We start from the raw sequence: 17,157 nt of genomic DNA on the forward strand, positions 1-17,157 counted from the left end.
CAAACGTCCAGACCCTAGACTTTCCTACTTGGAGCAGGGTCGGGAGGAGGGGCAGTTCCACACCCCCTTAGCCGGCTAGCCAGTGGCACCAACATCACCAATGTCACCAGCATCACCAGCGTTATGAAAGCCGTTGAGTTAGTGGCTCCCCTGTCTGGTCACTTCCTATATCTTGAATGTAATTCCTCCAAGATATAATAAAGACAGACAGAAAATGATGCTTTCTGTGATTGATGGGGAGGCGTCAGGGAAGAGCTGAGTTTGGGCGGGGCCATCGTCAGTCTGTCTGGTGGTTGTCTGGCTTCCCTCCTCAGGCTAATCACAATTGGGGGGGGAGGGGTTGTCAAGTGGAAGGGATTTCCAAACTATCTGAGGGCACTGGGGGGCGGGGGAAGGCCACCAAAAAAAGAGACAAGCAGAGAAGCGCTTGATGGATGATTAAATAGAACCTGCAATAAATAGGAACCATAAACATCTGTACAGAGGAACACTTTTTTTTTTCATTTAATCAGTATAAAAAAAGGTTTCTTGGGTTTGTTTTTTTCAGTGCATAACCTCCCACAGTAAACAGCTGCTTCTCCCTGGCCCTGGTGGGGGGCCAGGGGACATTCAGCTCACCATGATGCCAGAGGACACCGCTCCACCAACCCGCTTCGAAAAACTCTACAAAAATATTCACAGCCTTAAACACCTCATTTGTTTTTCCTTTTAAACATTTCAAGCAAAAAAAGGCATCAGAAAAGGCACAAGTAACTGCATACATGGGAAGATGACACCAGACAGGGATAACTCAACGAGGGGTGTTTCTGTGAGTTTGGTCATGAGCGAGAGTGCGTCTGCGTGTGATGACTATACTGCAGGAAATAGTGTTGGAAATGTCTGTTCCTTTATACTGGAAGCCTAATGCTGATGCAGATGGGGGGGGCGCCTAGGAACTTCCTTCGTCCTTGTCCTCCGGCTTCCCAGGAGTTTGTCCAGGCCCCTCGATCTCCAACGGCGGGGAGCCCAGCTGACGACAAGGGCTGGCCGAGGGCCTGAGCTCTCCCGACAGGTTCCTCCTGCGGGTTGCCAGGCACCGGCTGGGCTCCATGAGACAGCCCGTGGAGCTGCTTCGGTCCAACGTCTGGGAAGGAAACACCGAGGGAAAAGTGCATGGTGTCTCAGAGTCAGTGCAGGGGCTGCTGTGGGCTGCCTTCGGGCTAGGCCTCTTTGCCTGCCCTGGCCTGCCAGGGGACGGCCTGGGAGACTGCTCAGAGCTCGGGCTGGGGCTGTCGGTGGGGGCGGGAGCCTTGGTCTCCGAGGACATTCCTCCGATCCTGGGTTTCTCCCAGTCGGGCACAACCTGACCCTCACTAGTCCTCGTCCTCTCTATGGAATAGCTGCTACTCTCCAGCTCTGAGGATAGAGTGAACTTGGAGACCTTGGCCACTGGAGACACAGATGCTGAGGAGGTCTCTGGCGGGCCTTCTCGGCTTCTCTCCTGAGCCTGCCGGGAGTCGGTCAGGTCGCTGCCCCCACCAAAGAAGCAGGTGGACCATGGCCCCCCAGCCCCAGGCATCAGCGTGGGATGGGTGCTGGGCCTGGCCTGGACCATTTGGATCCCCCCAATGGGGATCATGGGGCATGGGGTCCTGGCTAAGCGCTGCGAATGCAGAGGGAGATGGCTAAAGAGGTTCTCTCCTGTCCGGCCTGGGATGTGGCCATGGAATTCATGAAGTGAAGAGAAGGGTCTGGAGGGAAACGGGTGAGCGGGACCTGGTGAGCAGGCTGGGCTTCTGGGCTCCAACTTCTGCATTGGGTAACAAAGACAAACACACACACACACACACACACATACACAGACACAGACACAAGGGATAAGCACAACAGCAGGCTAATCACGAGGGTGAATAACGGGGTCACAGGCCTGGCATAGAGTAGAGGTCATATAGCAAGCCTAGGCCTCAGGCTGGACCTGGGCATCACCTATGGCCAGGAGGTTCAGGGAGGCCACTGTGGGTGAGTGAACACCCAAGATCCCGTGTCTCCTTTCTGCTTCCCCAGATCCCCTTGTTTGAAATGGTGCGTGCCCTTGAAGGGAAAGTGAAGCTAATACGTGGTCTGGACACAGTGCTGAAACCCACTCCCTTCTCTATCCCCCGGCCCCCTAAGATCTCTGTTGGAAACAAAAAGACATGCTGAATAAATTAAGAAAAAAATTCCCTGATCAGAGATCAGGCAAAATACTATTTTACAATGTTAGGTTCTAGACCAGTGGTATCAAAATTAAATGGATCTTTGTTGGCTGCATATAGATTTAGAAAACCACAAATTGACATGATCTATGTTGTGCTGTGTTTTTATTTATTTTGTTAGATATTTCCCAATGACATTTTAATCTGGTTCAGGCCTACTGAGAGTGCTGGCTGAGGGCCATGAGTCTGGCATACTCTATTCTAGACAAAAGGAACTGTGTGGATATAGCAAACCATACACTAACAGATACCAAAGAAAGGCCTGTTGAGTGGCAGTGGTGATGGTGGTGGCAGTAAGGGTAATGGGGACAGTAATAGTAGTGCTGATGGTGAGGGTAATGATGGTGGAGTGACGGTGCTCTTCATGACAGTGATGGTAATGATGGTGGGGGTGATAGTTGTGGTGATGATAATAGTGGTGATGCTGATAGTGATAGTAATGAAGATACGAGTGTAGGGGATGAGCGTTAGTAATGGTAGTAGGGGAGAGGTTAGTAATGGTGGTGGGGGATAGTGATGAGGAGAGTGGTTGTAATGGCAATGATGATGTCACAGGAGGAGATTGTCATCACGATGATGGTGATGATTATGAGGATGGTGATGGTGAAGTTGGTGATGGTGCTCATGGTGATAGTGGAATTAGCATTGGTGCTCAGGGGATGGATATCTTGATGGTAGTGATGGTGATCATGATGGCTATAATGTGGATAGTGACAGTGATGGTGAAGGTAGTGATAATGCGGTTGGGGATAGTACTTATGATGATGTTACAGGAGGAGATGATCATAGTGATGATGGGGATGGTAGTGAAAATGAGGATGACAGTGGGAGTGATAGTGAGGACATGGATGGTGCTCAAGGTGTCAATGGTGATAATAGTTTTAGGATATGGTATTAATTCTTTAATGTATCCACAAGAACAATTAAGGACTGGAAACTCAATTACACAGGCTAGATGCTAAACCTAGGGGGAGAGGCTGCTACTGTGATCTTGCTCAGGGGAAACAACCTCTGAGAATGACTCCCTTCTTCCTAACTCCTTTCTCCTTTTATACTCCTAAGGGGTAATGTCTTAAGTGCAGGAAAAAAATGCTCCCCTTAAGAAGATCCCAGGAAAACCCACTGAAAGGGTACAATAACTCACCATCTTGGATTCCGAGGTCTCCACGTTTTTGCCAAGGAGCTTGTGAGGTAGAGGCTTTTGAGAGAAGAAACCACGCTGAGTGACTGTAACACTGCCCAGGGTTTGCTCATCTGCTACTGTGCCACTTCTGAACACTAAGTCATTTTTCCCTGGCAGTGGGTACCGTGGGGGGGACTCAGAAAGTCCTGGAGACATTTTCCTGGGGGATGAGCGTCTCATAGGGATCATCTCCTGGCTGGGAGACAAGTTCCTCTCCGGAGAGACCCTGCCCTCTGGTGGGAGATAGGCTTGTGGGGATAGTTCTCTTGTTGGGGACAAGTGAGTTGAGGGTGACATGCACCTGAGAGGAGATGCCATCCATAGACCGGGTGAAGCCCCTCTCCCCGGAGAGCCGCACTGGAAGGATGGCATTCCTCCAGCTGGTGCAAAGCGCTGGGGAGGACTTTCATTTTTGGTTAGTGAGTGTTTTCGGGGGACCATGGGTCTGCTGCTGCAGGGCTCTTTCCCAGGGGACCACGGCCTTCTTGGGGACGGGGCCTGGGAGCTCGACAACGGGCCCATGGCTAAGATCCCCCCATGCTGGTTCGGGGCCAGTTCCTGCTCGCCAGGAGCCAAAGGCTCCCGGGATAGTGGAGCTGGCCGGTGGAGACATGAGTGGCTCTGGCAGGTGGCAGCTTCGCTCCAGTCTGCTGGCCACCTCGCCTCCAATCTCGAGCTTGCTGCGGGCTGGTCACGCGAGGTAACATCTTGGGGCAAAGATGGGCTTGCTCGGGGGCTATCGTCCTGAGCCGGTGGAGAGCTAGCTTTTGAGTGTCCAGTAGGTGGTGGCCCTTCTGAGGGCTTCAGAGCAGGCTCATCCTGGCTCTCCTCCTCCTCCTCCTCCTCATCTTCATCATCTTCATTGTCCTCCTCCTCATCAGATTCCTCCAGATCAGAAAACTGGTGCTCTTCCACTGCCTCAGAGCCCTCCCGCCCCTCAGAATCCTGGAAGGGGTCGTCACTGGCTCCTGAAGGGAAGACAGACCAAGGTCAGGGGCATAGACAAGGTCAAGTGTGACCGGTCTCCCCACTTACCAGGTCTCAGGCCCCATCCCTCCCTTCAAAGACCCTGGGATACAGGGCTGGCTATGATGGCCCCTCAGGCAGAGAAAAAGTTTCTTCCACTGAGGGGATCTTCTGCAGGAGAGGCCGGCACAATGGTGTCCAGCTCACAAAAGGATGCATGGCCTTGAGCAAAGTACATCCCCCTCCAGGCCTTTCTTTCCTTCTCTGTAAGATGATGCGGTTGGCTTGGATGACCCAAATGCCCCTTCCAGCTCTGTTATTCTATGACTCTAAGCCTTTGGTCACTGGGGGGCCTGTCTAAGCTGAAGAGAGTACAACCTGTATCCCACTGACCACTGGCCAAATAGCAATGTGGCATCAAATAGCCTCTAGCACTTAGAGTACTTCTCTGGATGGGAGCCTAGTGGTATAATGGAAAGAGTCCTGGGCTTGGAGTCAAGGCTTGAGGCCTTCTTTGGGGTCTAACTCGCTGTGTGACTTTTGGCAAATTACTTAACCTCTCTGGGCCTTGGTTACCTTCTATGGAAGTGGAGGCTAGGGAAGGGTAATGATGTTAGAGCTTTGAGCTGGGAAGAAATTTATCCATCATCAAAATGAACTTTCTGTTTGCACCACAGGTACAATTATAGAAACAAGATGTTAGGACTTTAAAGATAACATTAAATGCTTTGTAAAACTTGAAGCCCTCTATAAATGCCAGCTGCACCATGAGCATCTATTCCAAGCCCATATTCTTATAGATGGGGAAACTGAGGCCCAGGGAAGTAATTTCACAGAATCACAAAATCTCATCATTAAAAGAGACCGGGGAAGGGAGGGCATAAAGTCCAGCTCATATTTCAGTAGAAATATCCTCTATCCCAACCCAACAAATTGTCATTCAACCTGTACTTTTTTTTGGGGCGGGGAAGGAGGGAAGCAAGAGGGGTTAAATGGCTTGCCCAGGGTCACACAGATAATCTGAGTCTGGATTTGAACTCAAGCCCTTCTGACTCCAGAGCCAGTGCTCTATCCACTTCAACAGCTAACTACTCCATTCAACCTATACTTAGAGATGGCTAGCACTGCCCCATCCCATCCCACTACCTCCCCAGGTGGGCCATCCCACTTTTGAACAGTTCTAACTGTCAGTAAGTTTGCCCTTCTATGGAGTTGAAATCTACCTCCCTGAAAATTCCCCTTAATTGCTCTTAGCTCTTCCCTCTGAGTCTAAGGAAAACAAGTTGAACCCCTTTTCCACAGATAGCCCTCTGGGACACCCGAGACAGGGATTGGGTTCCCTCCTTCTCCATCCCCAACCAAGTTTCCTTTTCTCCAGGTTAAACCCCCCAGCTCCTTTACCCAATCCTCATTTGGTCTCTAGTCGCTTCCCCATCCTGGCCAGCCTCCACCGAACCTGCATCAGACTATAAAGTCCCTTCTTCCCCATCGCACGTGGCCTCAGAGCTGAACACAACAGGTCAGAATAGGAGACAGCAGCTGGCTAGGGCTGAGGAGCTCAGGACCTGGAATCAGGAGACTCCTGGTCCAAACCAGCCTTCTGACACTTGTAGCTATGTGACGTGGGCAGGGGGGAGGAGGAGGCAGATATCCGTGCCTCATTTTCTCCCCTGTGACATTAAGAGATTAGACCAGGAGCCTGTGGCCTCGAGGCCACATGTGACCCTCTAGGTTTTCAAGTATGGCCATACTTGAGGACCCAGAGGGTTACAAGTGGCCTCGAGGCCACAGATTTGCCACCCCTGGTCCAGACCATTTCTAAGGGCCCATCCCATCCCAACATTCTTTGTGATTCTGCATCCTGGCACACAGATGGCTCCCAAAGCCTCTGGATAGGGGTGGGTTGTTCTCAACTCATCCCACTCCACCCCCCACCCTCCTGCCTGCCCATCTTCCTCCACTCCCAATTTCAGGGCAGGAAGAAAAGCTGCAGAAAAGCCACTGGGGAAAATTGCAATGTAGGAAAAACTGGTGATCTCGGAGGAGAGCTTCAGAAATCCTACCGCTGGGGGGCACTCATGCTCAATTCAAGATAATCTCATCTGCTGGAATTTGCCCAGCCAGGAAGATTTTGAGCAGAGGAAGCTTGTTTCAAGATGATCAAGAGGAAGTTCCCATTTGGGCCATGGACTTGAATCACAGACAGAAAGAGGCAAAGGCCAGGGTGACTGGAACACGGAACCATGGACTGTCGGGGCCTGAGGCCCACAGAGTCAGATTGACAGTCACAGAGCATCTGAGCTGGATATTGGTGATGTCTGGGGATCATGGGACTCCTGACTCCCAGAGCAGAGCTCTCGCACTGCCTCATCCCATCCCAGTGGCCAATGGCCATCTCCACTAGGGCCGGGCTGGGCACAGGCAGGATCATACCTTCCTCGGCTTCCAGCTCCGCCAGCAGCCCCGTCTCCTGGCACTTTTTGCTGTGAGCCTTGGACTTCATGTGCTTAGTCAGATTCCCTAGAAGGAAGCACAGAGAGATGGAGGCAAAGGTCAGCATGTCTCTTTCCTGAGAGGCTGGTGGAAGAGGCAGAGAGGGGCCCAAGGTGGCAGGGGAGGAGAGTCTCAGCACAGCCAGCCCTAGCAACATCTGCAGAGCTGGGGCTAGTTCAGAGCCTGGGACAGGGGAAGTGGGGGATGGAGCATAGGGATGAGGGGGGCCCAGAGTAATCGAGCAGAGCAGAGCAGAGGCTGCTTTGAAGGTATCATATCTAAATGTGGAAATTCAGCCAGAGCTGCCACCCAAAAAAGAGGCTGGAGCCTAGGAAGGGGGAGGGGAGGGTGGTATATGGGAAGACAAGGATGGGGTGCTTTGGAACAGGATGAGGGTAGGTGGGATGAGGTAGGATGACATTTAAACAGGAGAGACCACGGAAGGAATGAGGAAAAGATGGAATGATGATGGAGTAAGGTGACCACGGAGTGGGGATGCAGTGGGGTGGGAGTGAATGACAGTGGGTAGAACGAAGGTGGGTTGAGATGGAATAGTGGTGGAATGAGGTGGTCAGGGTAGGATGATGTGGCGTTTGTAAGATTGGGATATGAATGCTGATGAAGGGTAGGATGAGAATGAGGTTGGGTAGCAATAGTGGAATGAGATAGCGATAGAATGAGGTGGAATCAGATGATGGTAGGTGGGATGAAGTCAGGGTGAGTGAAGGCTGGGATGAGGATGAGAGAGGATGAGATGGTTAGAGTTAGAGGATGGAATGAGAAAGGAGGATGAGGATGGGGGTAGGGCGGGGTAAGAGTGGAATGGTGACTGGATAAGGCAGAGTGAAAAAAGGACAGGATGACAATAGGGTGGGATCAGGGTGCAGAGATAATGGAGTGAGGTGGAGTTGTGTGAGCATGGAGGACCTAGGGGGAGGATGACTATATAGTGGGGGGGGATGAAGAACAGTTGGGATGAGGATGGGGTAGTGTGAGGATGGAGATGAGGGTCAGGGACAGAGTATGAAATAAGAAGATAAAATAAGAAGAAACAAGGTACAGGTTACAAAGTTCCCCTACTGCAGACTTGTTGGACATTGCCACCATGGTTAATGAGGCCAGCTCCCATTATGGCACCCTTGGCCGAGGCCTTCTGCTCCTATAAAATTTTTCTATAGACCAAGACATACATCTCCATACACCCAGGGCTGCAACTAAAGTTTCCCCCAAAGAATGCTAGGCATTTGGGATTGGGATGGGATGGGGGGGGGTGTCCTGGCCCACTGTCATCTTTGGGATCAGAGAAGGCAGATCAAGCTGGCAGACAAAGCCCCAAGCCTAGTCCCCCTCTCGTGGGCCCCTTGCTATGGCTCTGGGGAAATAGGCCGTGTCAGAGCCAGGACCAGGTCCAGGGCCTTTTCTCCCTCTCTAGGCTGTGCATCCTTGAAATCTCTCTGCTAAGCTGGTACATGCTTGCCTGTGAGGGACAGGTAGAAGGAAGGGGCAGAGGGAAAGAGATAGTTTTTCTCATTCTACCTTTACTGGGGCAGGTTTTAATGAAGCATTATCTCAGATCAGGGCTCCTGGGCCTGGTGAGGTTGGGGTATCCTGGAGATTGGATCTCGAATGCGTTTGTCTTTAAAGTTAAGCTATCTGGATAAGATACTAGGCTTTCTCTTGGAGTCAATTAGGTCCATAGATCCTGCCCCCCTTTCTCTTGCCTGTCCCCCTTCTAAAGTGACCAGCCCAGCCCTAGCCCAGTTTTTGATTACCTGTAGAGGGAGGACATGTGTTCCAGAAAGATAATGGAGTCCTCCTTTTGGTTTCAGTATTGCTGCAGATAAACTGTGAAGTGTGTTGTTTACTCTGTGAATGACCACATCCTGCCCAAGCTAATAGTATGGTTGTTCACAAAGTCATTAAGCTGCTTCACAGTTGTCTTATATCTTAGAACCATGAGGGCTCACAGCTGCTATGTAGGGCACCTAATGAGCTCTCTTAGGCTGTAATTCCCTAATGATCCTAAGTCCCATGGAGGGAGAGGAGGGGGAGAATTTCCTCTTGTCACCTTCAGTGAGTGCCACCTACCACAGGCTGGAGACTGGGAAGAAGGAAGAGGAAATTAATTTTTCCTCTTTTCTGACTCCTACTCACTTCTCACCTAGTTCATCTCTTCTCCATCCTTTTCATGCTGGCTGATCAGAAATCTTGGTCATCATACCCTTGGATGAAAATGGCTACAGTACCACTCCTCTCCCTCTCCCCTCTCTCCATGATTCTCACAACCTCTTTTTTCTCTGGGCCACCATCCACTCTACCTACTGCCTGTTGCTACCTTCCGAGTACCAGAGAGCTTCCCTTCTCCTTCCTTCTTCCACCCTCACCCCCACCCCAGAGCCCGAGGCCTTCAGTGTGGCTCCTCATCTAGGGTGAGAGCAGGGACTATGGCTTATGTGGACCCTGTGTCTGCCACTCGGTAGGACTCGGGCTCACCCAAAGAAGTCTCTTAATCAGCATTTGCTAAGCTGAATTGAATCAAACAGAATCATGCCTGCCTGGGGTAGCTAGGCTCTTTGGACTGAGCCCAATGAGAGCTTCAAAGGGACTCTCCCATCATGCTGGAGGGTCCCCTGGGACCCCAAGTTGGTCATGGTCCTTGGGGTGGGACTGGCTGAATGAAGCACATCAAGACCAGGTATCTCCAGGAGAGGGAGAGGGAGAGAGAGGCAGGGGGTGGGGTAGACCCTGGGAAACTAGTGGAGGAAGAATGCTAGGGGGCAGTTGGGAAGGAAAGGAATGATTGGGAAATGGTGCAGATGGTAAAGGCAGACGCACTCCTCTCCTTCCAGGAATGCCAAGCCTGAGGATGATTTCAAAATAACCACACTCCTCAGCAACAAGACCATTTACATTCTTTTCCTGAAAGTAAATTTGACCTGCATCCTTTTGTCTTTCGGGAAATATACAGAAAAATTTATTTTGAGTTTTCCTCTCCTATACCTCTTCTTCCCACTTTCCTCTTTCTTTGCATTTTCAAACTTTCTTCCTTATCATCTGTAACAATATACTTGGCATAGTCCCACCTCCATGCCTTTGGACACAAGTCCCTCTGCCTGGGATGCCCTCCCTGGATTGCTGTTCATCTAAGTTCTGCCCATGTTTCAAGGTCCAGCACAAAGCCCAGCTTCTCTGGGAAGTCTTCTCTCACCATCTTAGACCTCAATGACCTCTCTTGCCTCTCAGCTCCCATTTCATATAGGATTCTGAGCAGGAAATGAAATTAGTGATCATTGAGTCTGAGACCCTCATGATACCAGGGAAGCCCAAAGAGAGGGGACCAGGCAGGTGTCAGTAGGAACTAGGAAGGTGAGGGTCTGAGCCCAGGCCCTCTGGCTCCAGAGTCAGGACTCTCTCCTTGTTGTCATCTGTGGTCTTGTTCCTTGGCCAGCTACTTGGGTCCCAAGGCCAATCGTCATGGCACCTGATTGGGCACAAACCGTCTCATGACTATGAAAGGTAAACTTATTCTGAATCTGCTGTGATGACCATCACCAAGCTTTGGGTGCTGCCCCTGACATTCTGGCTACATGGTAGCAGACCTGGAGGCCCGTAGGACCATGGTTGCCTCTGACCAGAGATAAGAACAAGGGGACCCTCTCCCTTTCTGGGAGTCTCCCTTCAGAGGGCAGCTCAAGAGGGTAAGAGGTTATCCCAGTCAGAAAGGTTGGGCGTGGGCGGCTCTTATTCATACATTGTTAGAGCCAGAAGAGGCCTTAGAGATCTTCTAGCCTAGCTTCTTCATTTTATATGGAAGGAAACTGAGGCCTGGGGAGGAGGAAGGAACTTGTCCAAGTCACATAGCTGGAGAATGGAAGGGCTGAGATTTGACCCGTATCTTCTTGTTCTGAAGTCAATGCTATTGAATCAAAGCAACACCGAATGCTACCCTCAGCTCCCTTCCAGCTTGGCCTCCAGCCAGACAGGAAGGGCAGTGGAGTTAGGGTGGGTTAGGTGAACGACTGGCTTATCAGGACCACCAGAATTCGGAGGAGGAAGCAGGAGAGACACCAGCGTCAATATTGAGATTCACAGATTTGTTGGCTACCAGAGTTGGAAAGGACCTAACAGGCCATCTAATTGGGCTCCTTCATTTGACAAAAGGGGAAACTGAGGCCCAGGAAAGGGAAGTGATTTGCCCAAGGTCATAGTGCTAGCAGAGAGGCAGAAGCAGAACTGAAACTCTGGGACTCCTGAATCCCAAGCCAGTACTCTTGCCTCCACTGCCAATGTCCAAGAATGACATGGCCCCAACCCCAGCTTGGGCAGATTAAGTGGTGCCAATTTCTCTTGCTGTGCCCTGGTGTCATTCTCTCTGACCCACCCCAGGAGTCTGGTGATTAAAGAAAGGAGCCAGGGTTAGCTAGGGATTGAAGCATGAGAGTAGGCACCTGAGAAAGGTGGAGGAAGTGGGGGTCAGATGACTTATAGCCTCAGTTTCTCCTTCCTCTCTTCTCTTCATCATCATCCAGGAGTAGGCTCCATTGGGCTTACAGCCCTTTGGCTGAGAAACACAGTTAATGGCTTTTATCTACTTTCTTGGCAGGGAGATAGGCTCTAATTTTTAGGAAAGAGAGATTTTAGCGACCTGGGTTGTCCCAGAACCCAATCACAAGGGTGGAGTTAGAAGTCAAGAAAATGGAGAAAGGATGGGGTGTCTGGAGAAAAGAGAGCACTCTTGACTTAAGTACAGTGGCTAATAACAAAGTCTGTGTTGCTCAGCCTCAAAGACCTGTGAACCGGCCCAAGGACGGGATCTCCTTAGACCCAGGAAGAAGTCAATGGCCAACTGTGGTAGGGTACCTGTGGACCAGAAACCGGAGGGCTACATACCAGCCTCAAGGTTCTGCACAGGTGTGCCCCTTTCCCCCTCGCCCCAACACCTGACTGAGAAATCAAGCCCCCAGTGTTGTGCCCTCCTCAGGGCCACTGCCATTGGCCTCGTAATCCTGTGCCGAGAGCCCTTCCGTTGGCTCTTGGAGAAGCTAAGTCAATTTCACTTATATGAACGCAGGGACCAGGACGGGAAAGCAGACAGACAGACAGGCAGACAGGGGAGAGAAGCAGACCAACAAGCAGAGACAGACAGAGCCGGTGGAATGCAAGATCTTCCAGGAGAATGTAAGCTTCATGAGGGCAGGGACGGTTTTCCCCACATCGTCCCCCTTTCTCACCCATTTTTGTATCCCCCCGGGACCGACAAATTGTTGGGGCTTAATAAATGCTTGTTCAATGGAATTGCATTGAGCCCAGGAAGAAAGGGTAATACAGATGGGTGGGCCATGATGCCTGAGGGAAGAAGACTTGATGGTTGTCAGCTGAGTAGGGGAAATCACTTTCAGCTTGGTGTGGGCTCTCAAAAGTATGTCAAACACTCTTCCCAAGGAAGAACAGAGAGATTGATGCAGGTAGAGCCAGTGATTTCAATGTGTGGATGCTGTCTTCCTGAACAGGGCTGGCCTTAGCCAGAGTCATTTGTCATCCATGGGCTCCGATCTGAGGGATTCCCTTTCTGCCACTATCTGTCACAGTCCCTGAAATTCCACCATTCTAAATTAGTTCCATTAGAGTCTCAAAAGCATTTCAATCTTCCAGAGTCTCCTATAAAATTTAACCTCCACTGGGGTGAGGGAAGGAGGGAACTTTATAAGCTAATAGCTTATCTAATTAGCTAATAGCACCCCTCCCCCCAAAAAAATGATCTATGGGAAAGGGGCAGAAGATAGGGATGATGTAGTACCTCCAAATGGGGTGGGGTACAAAGAAGAGAGGTGGGGGGGCACCTCCTGCATTTTGTTTAGGGACACAGGTCTGAAGCTCCACCAGGCAGAACTGAAATGATTTTGGCTCCATCGGAGACATGGCCTCTCTGATGAAGTTCTGGGAAGGGAACAAGCCCACAGATACTCATGGCAGAAGTGGTCAGCTTGAAAGCTGGGCCAAGGCTCAGCCAGAAGGCGTTTTCCAGTGGGGAGGGATGGGAATGATAACTCATCCAACCCAATTCACCAGGAAGGCCAGTGGTGCTTGTGAGTAGAGACACACACCAGGTGGGGAGAGAGAGGAAGTAGAGAGAAAGCTACCCCAATCATTGAGGTCCACCAAAAGCAGGCCTTACTGCTTCTGGCCCTCTCTCTCCCAGAGAGACAAGGGGAAAGAAAATATTTCCAGGGTGGTGGTGTGATATCACAGAGGCTGGACGACAGCAGCAGTTGGAATATTTTGAACAAGTCCCTTCCCCCGACTGCTTGCTGTTTTTGATCAATGGCCCAGGATAGACAATTAGCTGTTGGCTTGAGGGCCTGATTCCTTGCGCCCAGAGGAGAAAAGGCCCTGCTGACATGACTCCACTTAAGAAGAATGGGGAAAAGAGATCCCTTGGATACATTCATCTATAAAAAAGCCTTAGCAAACCCAGGCTGATGCCAAGTGCAAATGAGAGAACTGAGGAGAGCATAAGGGCACCACGGGAAGTCGAGGGAACCCTAAAAAATTGAAGGAAATCAGAGATGAAAATATCCCAGAAGCTATCAAAAGAAATGGAGGGAAAAGAAAGATAGCCAAGAAGTGGAACTGAATGGGCTAAAGTGATGGTGGGAACCACAAAGCTGCTGCCATCTTTTTCAGTTTCAGAGAGTCGTTTGGCTAACAAGGAGAAGCCAGCCAGTTGGTAATATGGTAGAAACTTCTTCATGACAAATATTAGAGATTGAGAAACCCCCAAGGAATGGCTCCTCATTGGGCTCTGTGGCGGATCCTGAGAATATGGCAGCTTCCTGCCTCTCTCCTTTTCCCCTCCACCTTCCATGGCCTCCTGGAAGTCGGGTGAAGTGTTAAGGGCCTCTTTTGGAGTGTTGGGAGGTACTTTACATACATTGTCTCATTGACTCCCTTTTCCCCCAACTCTGTTATGAATTAAACATTATAGGTATCCTTATTATCCCTACTTTGAGAAAGGTTATTTGCCCAAAGTCACATAGCTACTAAGTGTCAGAGGTAGAATTTGAACTTGTCTGTCCTGACTCCAAGTCCAGAGCTCTGCCCAATGCTGCCTAACTTAAGAAGAAAAAATGCTCTCTAGGCAGAATCCAAGCTTCTTCTTTTTTTTTTTCCTGATGATGCACAGATTATTAAGGTTAGAAGGGCCCTTAGGGATCATCATCTGGCCCAGGTTCTTCAGTTTACAGATGAGCAGGTTGTGGTCCAGAGAGGCCTGGCCCAAGGGCAGACAGCTGCTGGATGGTAGAGCACAAACCTAGTGAATCCAAGGCCAAGGTTATTTCCACTGCACTACCCTACCTCACTTATATCACAGAAAGGCAGCCAGCAGCAATGTCAGCCACATAGATATGAACAAAACTGACCTGCCAGGCAGCATCCTGAGTCCTGCACACTTCTTAGCCAGCTCTCATTCTTAAGCTCTGGGCCCTTAGCCATCTGGTGCTGCCATTAGCAGGAGAGCCGAGAGTCTACCTCTGCCAGCACTAGACCTTCTTTGCCCCGGCACACCCAGGTTCTGGCTAGAATGCTGGACCCACTTCCTGTCTCTTCCTCTTGGTCTCCCCTCCATCCCAGCCCAAATGAAAATTACCTCCTGCATGCCGCATCTGGGTCAAGGAAGTGAATTGTGGCTGGCGATGGGGAGGACGAGGCTGCATGTGTGGAGGAGAGAAATGGGGTATTGAGAAGAGGGAAAGGAGCCATAGGCATTTCTGTGCTGGGGAGACAGGACAGAGAAAAGGTGAGTTTGGGATGGTAAGGTGGATGGATTATGGGAGTGGGTGAGAGTGGGGGCAAACCTTGCTTGCCATGAGCAGTGATCATGTGTGAGTTTTGCGGATCCGAGCAGAATGGACTTCCAAAACCAGTAAGACTGAGCATGGATGCTAGATTTGAGCAGCCCATCGGGGAAACCACTAGAGAGCTATGCCAAAGGAAAGGAATGATGAGGAGAAAACCACGGCCATTTCCAAGAGAGCAATGGCACAGTCAGGGAGCGTACTGGCCAGGATGGATTTTAACCTGAGAGGATGGAATGAATGGATCAGGGGCTGGTTTCTGGGAATGGGGAGCCCTCCTGCCTGCTTTTTCCTTCTTCCCTGATTGTGGTTGGAAGCCCCCTCCTGCAATATGGCTAGAGAGCCAAAGGGGCGCTTCTGGCTGGTGCCTGCTCCCTAGGGCCCCCAGAGCTGATGCTCAGCAGTGTGAGCACTCAGCTAGGGCTCTGGGAGAAGGGAGCCTGGCTGGTCCCACGAGGCCAGGGCTCGCTCACTGGCAGGAACGGCCTGGACCCAGGAAGGGAGCGGGAGCTCCCCGTCTCTTACCTTTGGTTTTAAAAGCAAAGTGACAATGCTTGCAGACATAGGGCCTGACGTCAGTGTGCGTGCGAATGTGTTTCTTCAGCATGCTTGGTTTCCTGCAGCGAATTCCACATTCCTCACAAACATATTTCCCTCGTCCGCGGCCTCTCACATACACATATTCTTCATTTGATTTGTACCTATGAGCAACAGGCGTCATGATAAAAAAAAAAATAAAAGGAAGAAGAAGAAGGAGGAGGAGAAGAGGAAGATTCCCCCACCTGGGAAGATGTGGACCCCTGGATTTGCTCAGCCGGTTAGGGACACCCAAAGGCAAAGATGCATGACCACGGGAGAACACGGAGAGCCGAGGCAGACACAAAACACAGCGGTGGGGGTGGGGAAGCCAGACGCCCTGGAGGTGTTAACACTTGGCCCTCTTGGGGAAGCAGGGTCATCATGCTAGCCAGGTCTCTGCCTTGGGGCTCTGGGAGTGGCAGGGGCAACTCCACACCTACCAGAAGGAGAGCGGGATGGAGCCTGCCTCTGCCCGACCCAGAGGAAGCAGGTGAGTAAAACCTGATTTTCAGTGGTACAAGAACAGTGGCCACTGCCATTTCACTGCCTCCTCCTCTTCCCCACAAGTCACCAAGCCTCTCTGGGCTCCCAGGAGGGGCTTTTACTCTGGGAGCCAAGGTTCTGAGCAATGCTCTCCCTGAGTCTAGGTCAGCACTCTGGGGCCAAGCAAAACAAGTCTGCTTCCAATGTGACAGCCAGCCCTTCAGATTTTCAAAGGACAGCCATCTACTCCTTTCCCAATCTTCTCTTCTTTCAATTGAACCCCTCTTAATCTCACAGTCTTCTTTCAGGCTTCTTCTCCTGCTCAAAGTCCTGACTAGGACATGATGCCCAGAAAGCCACACAATAGATTCGATTCGATTCATCTTCGAAAGATCTAAATTTATTTATGTTTTGAATAGTTTGAGCATGAGCTACTTGAGGCTTATAATTTATATTTACAACCTTCCCAAATTTGGCATTATTCATTCACATTTTCTGACATTCGGCACAACCGTCACATTTTCTCCTAAGTGTTGACGTCTCCACTGTACACCCCCACAGGACAAAAGAGAGGCCAGAGGAACATTTTAAAAAGAACTGAAAAGATCTTAGATTTAGAGCTGGGAGGGATTTCGGAGACCATCTAGCCTTACCCCTTCCTTTTATAGATAAGAAAACTGAGGACCATAGAAGTCATGTAGCTTGTCACCTAGCAGAGTTGGGATTTGAACCTGGGTCCTTTGACTTCAAATCCAGGACATTTTCTGCTGTACCATGCTCTGACCAGGACTGAACATAGCAGGACTCTCTCCTCCTTCATTCACATGGCACTTCTAAATGTAGCCTAAGAGGTCGTATTAGCTTTTTTCCTCTCTATCACTTTGTAGCAATTCACCTCTGTCTCATAAACATTTCAAGAAACAGCTCAAGCACCGGATTCCCCTGCCCCTCAATTCTGGAACACTCTCTCCCCAATTATCTTGTATTTATTCTATACATTCTTAAATATATGTGTTGTCTCTCCCAATAGAATGTAAGTTCCTTGAGAGTGAGGATCGTTTCATTATTTACATCCCCATTTCCTAGTACAGTGTCCAGTATGCAGCAGGTACTTAATAAATGCTTACTGATTAGATTTATGCTTCCAGTTCTCTAAAACCCCTAGATCTTTTGCAGATGAACTACTTATGATCTAGCCATGCTTTACCCATCTTATACTTGCAAGGCTGACTATGAGCTCATAGAACATTAAGGATGGATGAGACCTAAGTTCTAATCTAGTACAACTCTTTCCTTTTATAGAGGAGGACACGTAGGCACTAAAAGGGAAAAGTGATCTGACCAAGGTCACACAGCAAATGTT

The 17,157-nt window shown here is 50.2% G+C and overlaps 1 protein-coding gene across 10 annotated transcripts in view; it reads right to left on the reverse strand.

Moving 5' to 3' along the window:
• Nucleotides 1–478: 478 nt before the first annotated feature.
• Nucleotides 479–17,157, reverse strand: part of HIVEP3 (HIVEP zinc finger 3) — a 678,266-nt gene continuing 661,587 nt past the window's right edge. For all 10 annotated transcript variants that reach the window (XM_020983441.2, XM_078145504.1, XM_020983443.2 and 7 more), the window contains 4 exons: nucleotides 15,258–15,433; nucleotides 6,817–6,903; nucleotides 3,379–4,385; nucleotides 479–1,789 (listed from right to left, as the gene is read on the reverse strand). In XM_020983441.2, coding sequence (XP_020839100.1) covers nucleotides 929–1,789; nucleotides 3,379–4,385; nucleotides 6,817–6,903; nucleotides 15,258–15,433 — 2,131 coding nt within the window. In that variant the 3' untranslated portion in view covers nucleotides 479–928. The remainder of the gene's footprint in view (nucleotides 1,790–3,378; nucleotides 4,386–6,816; nucleotides 6,904–15,257; nucleotides 15,434–17,157) is intronic.

The sequence above is a fragment of the Phascolarctos cinereus genome, unplaced genomic scaffold (assembly GCF_003287225.1).
Source record: "Phascolarctos cinereus isolate Bilbo 61053 unplaced genomic scaffold, phaCin_HiC Scaffold_726;HRSCAF=1367, whole genome shotgun sequence".
Classification (NCBI taxonomy): domain Eukaryota; kingdom Metazoa; phylum Chordata; class Mammalia; order Diprotodontia; family Phascolarctidae; genus Phascolarctos; species Phascolarctos cinereus.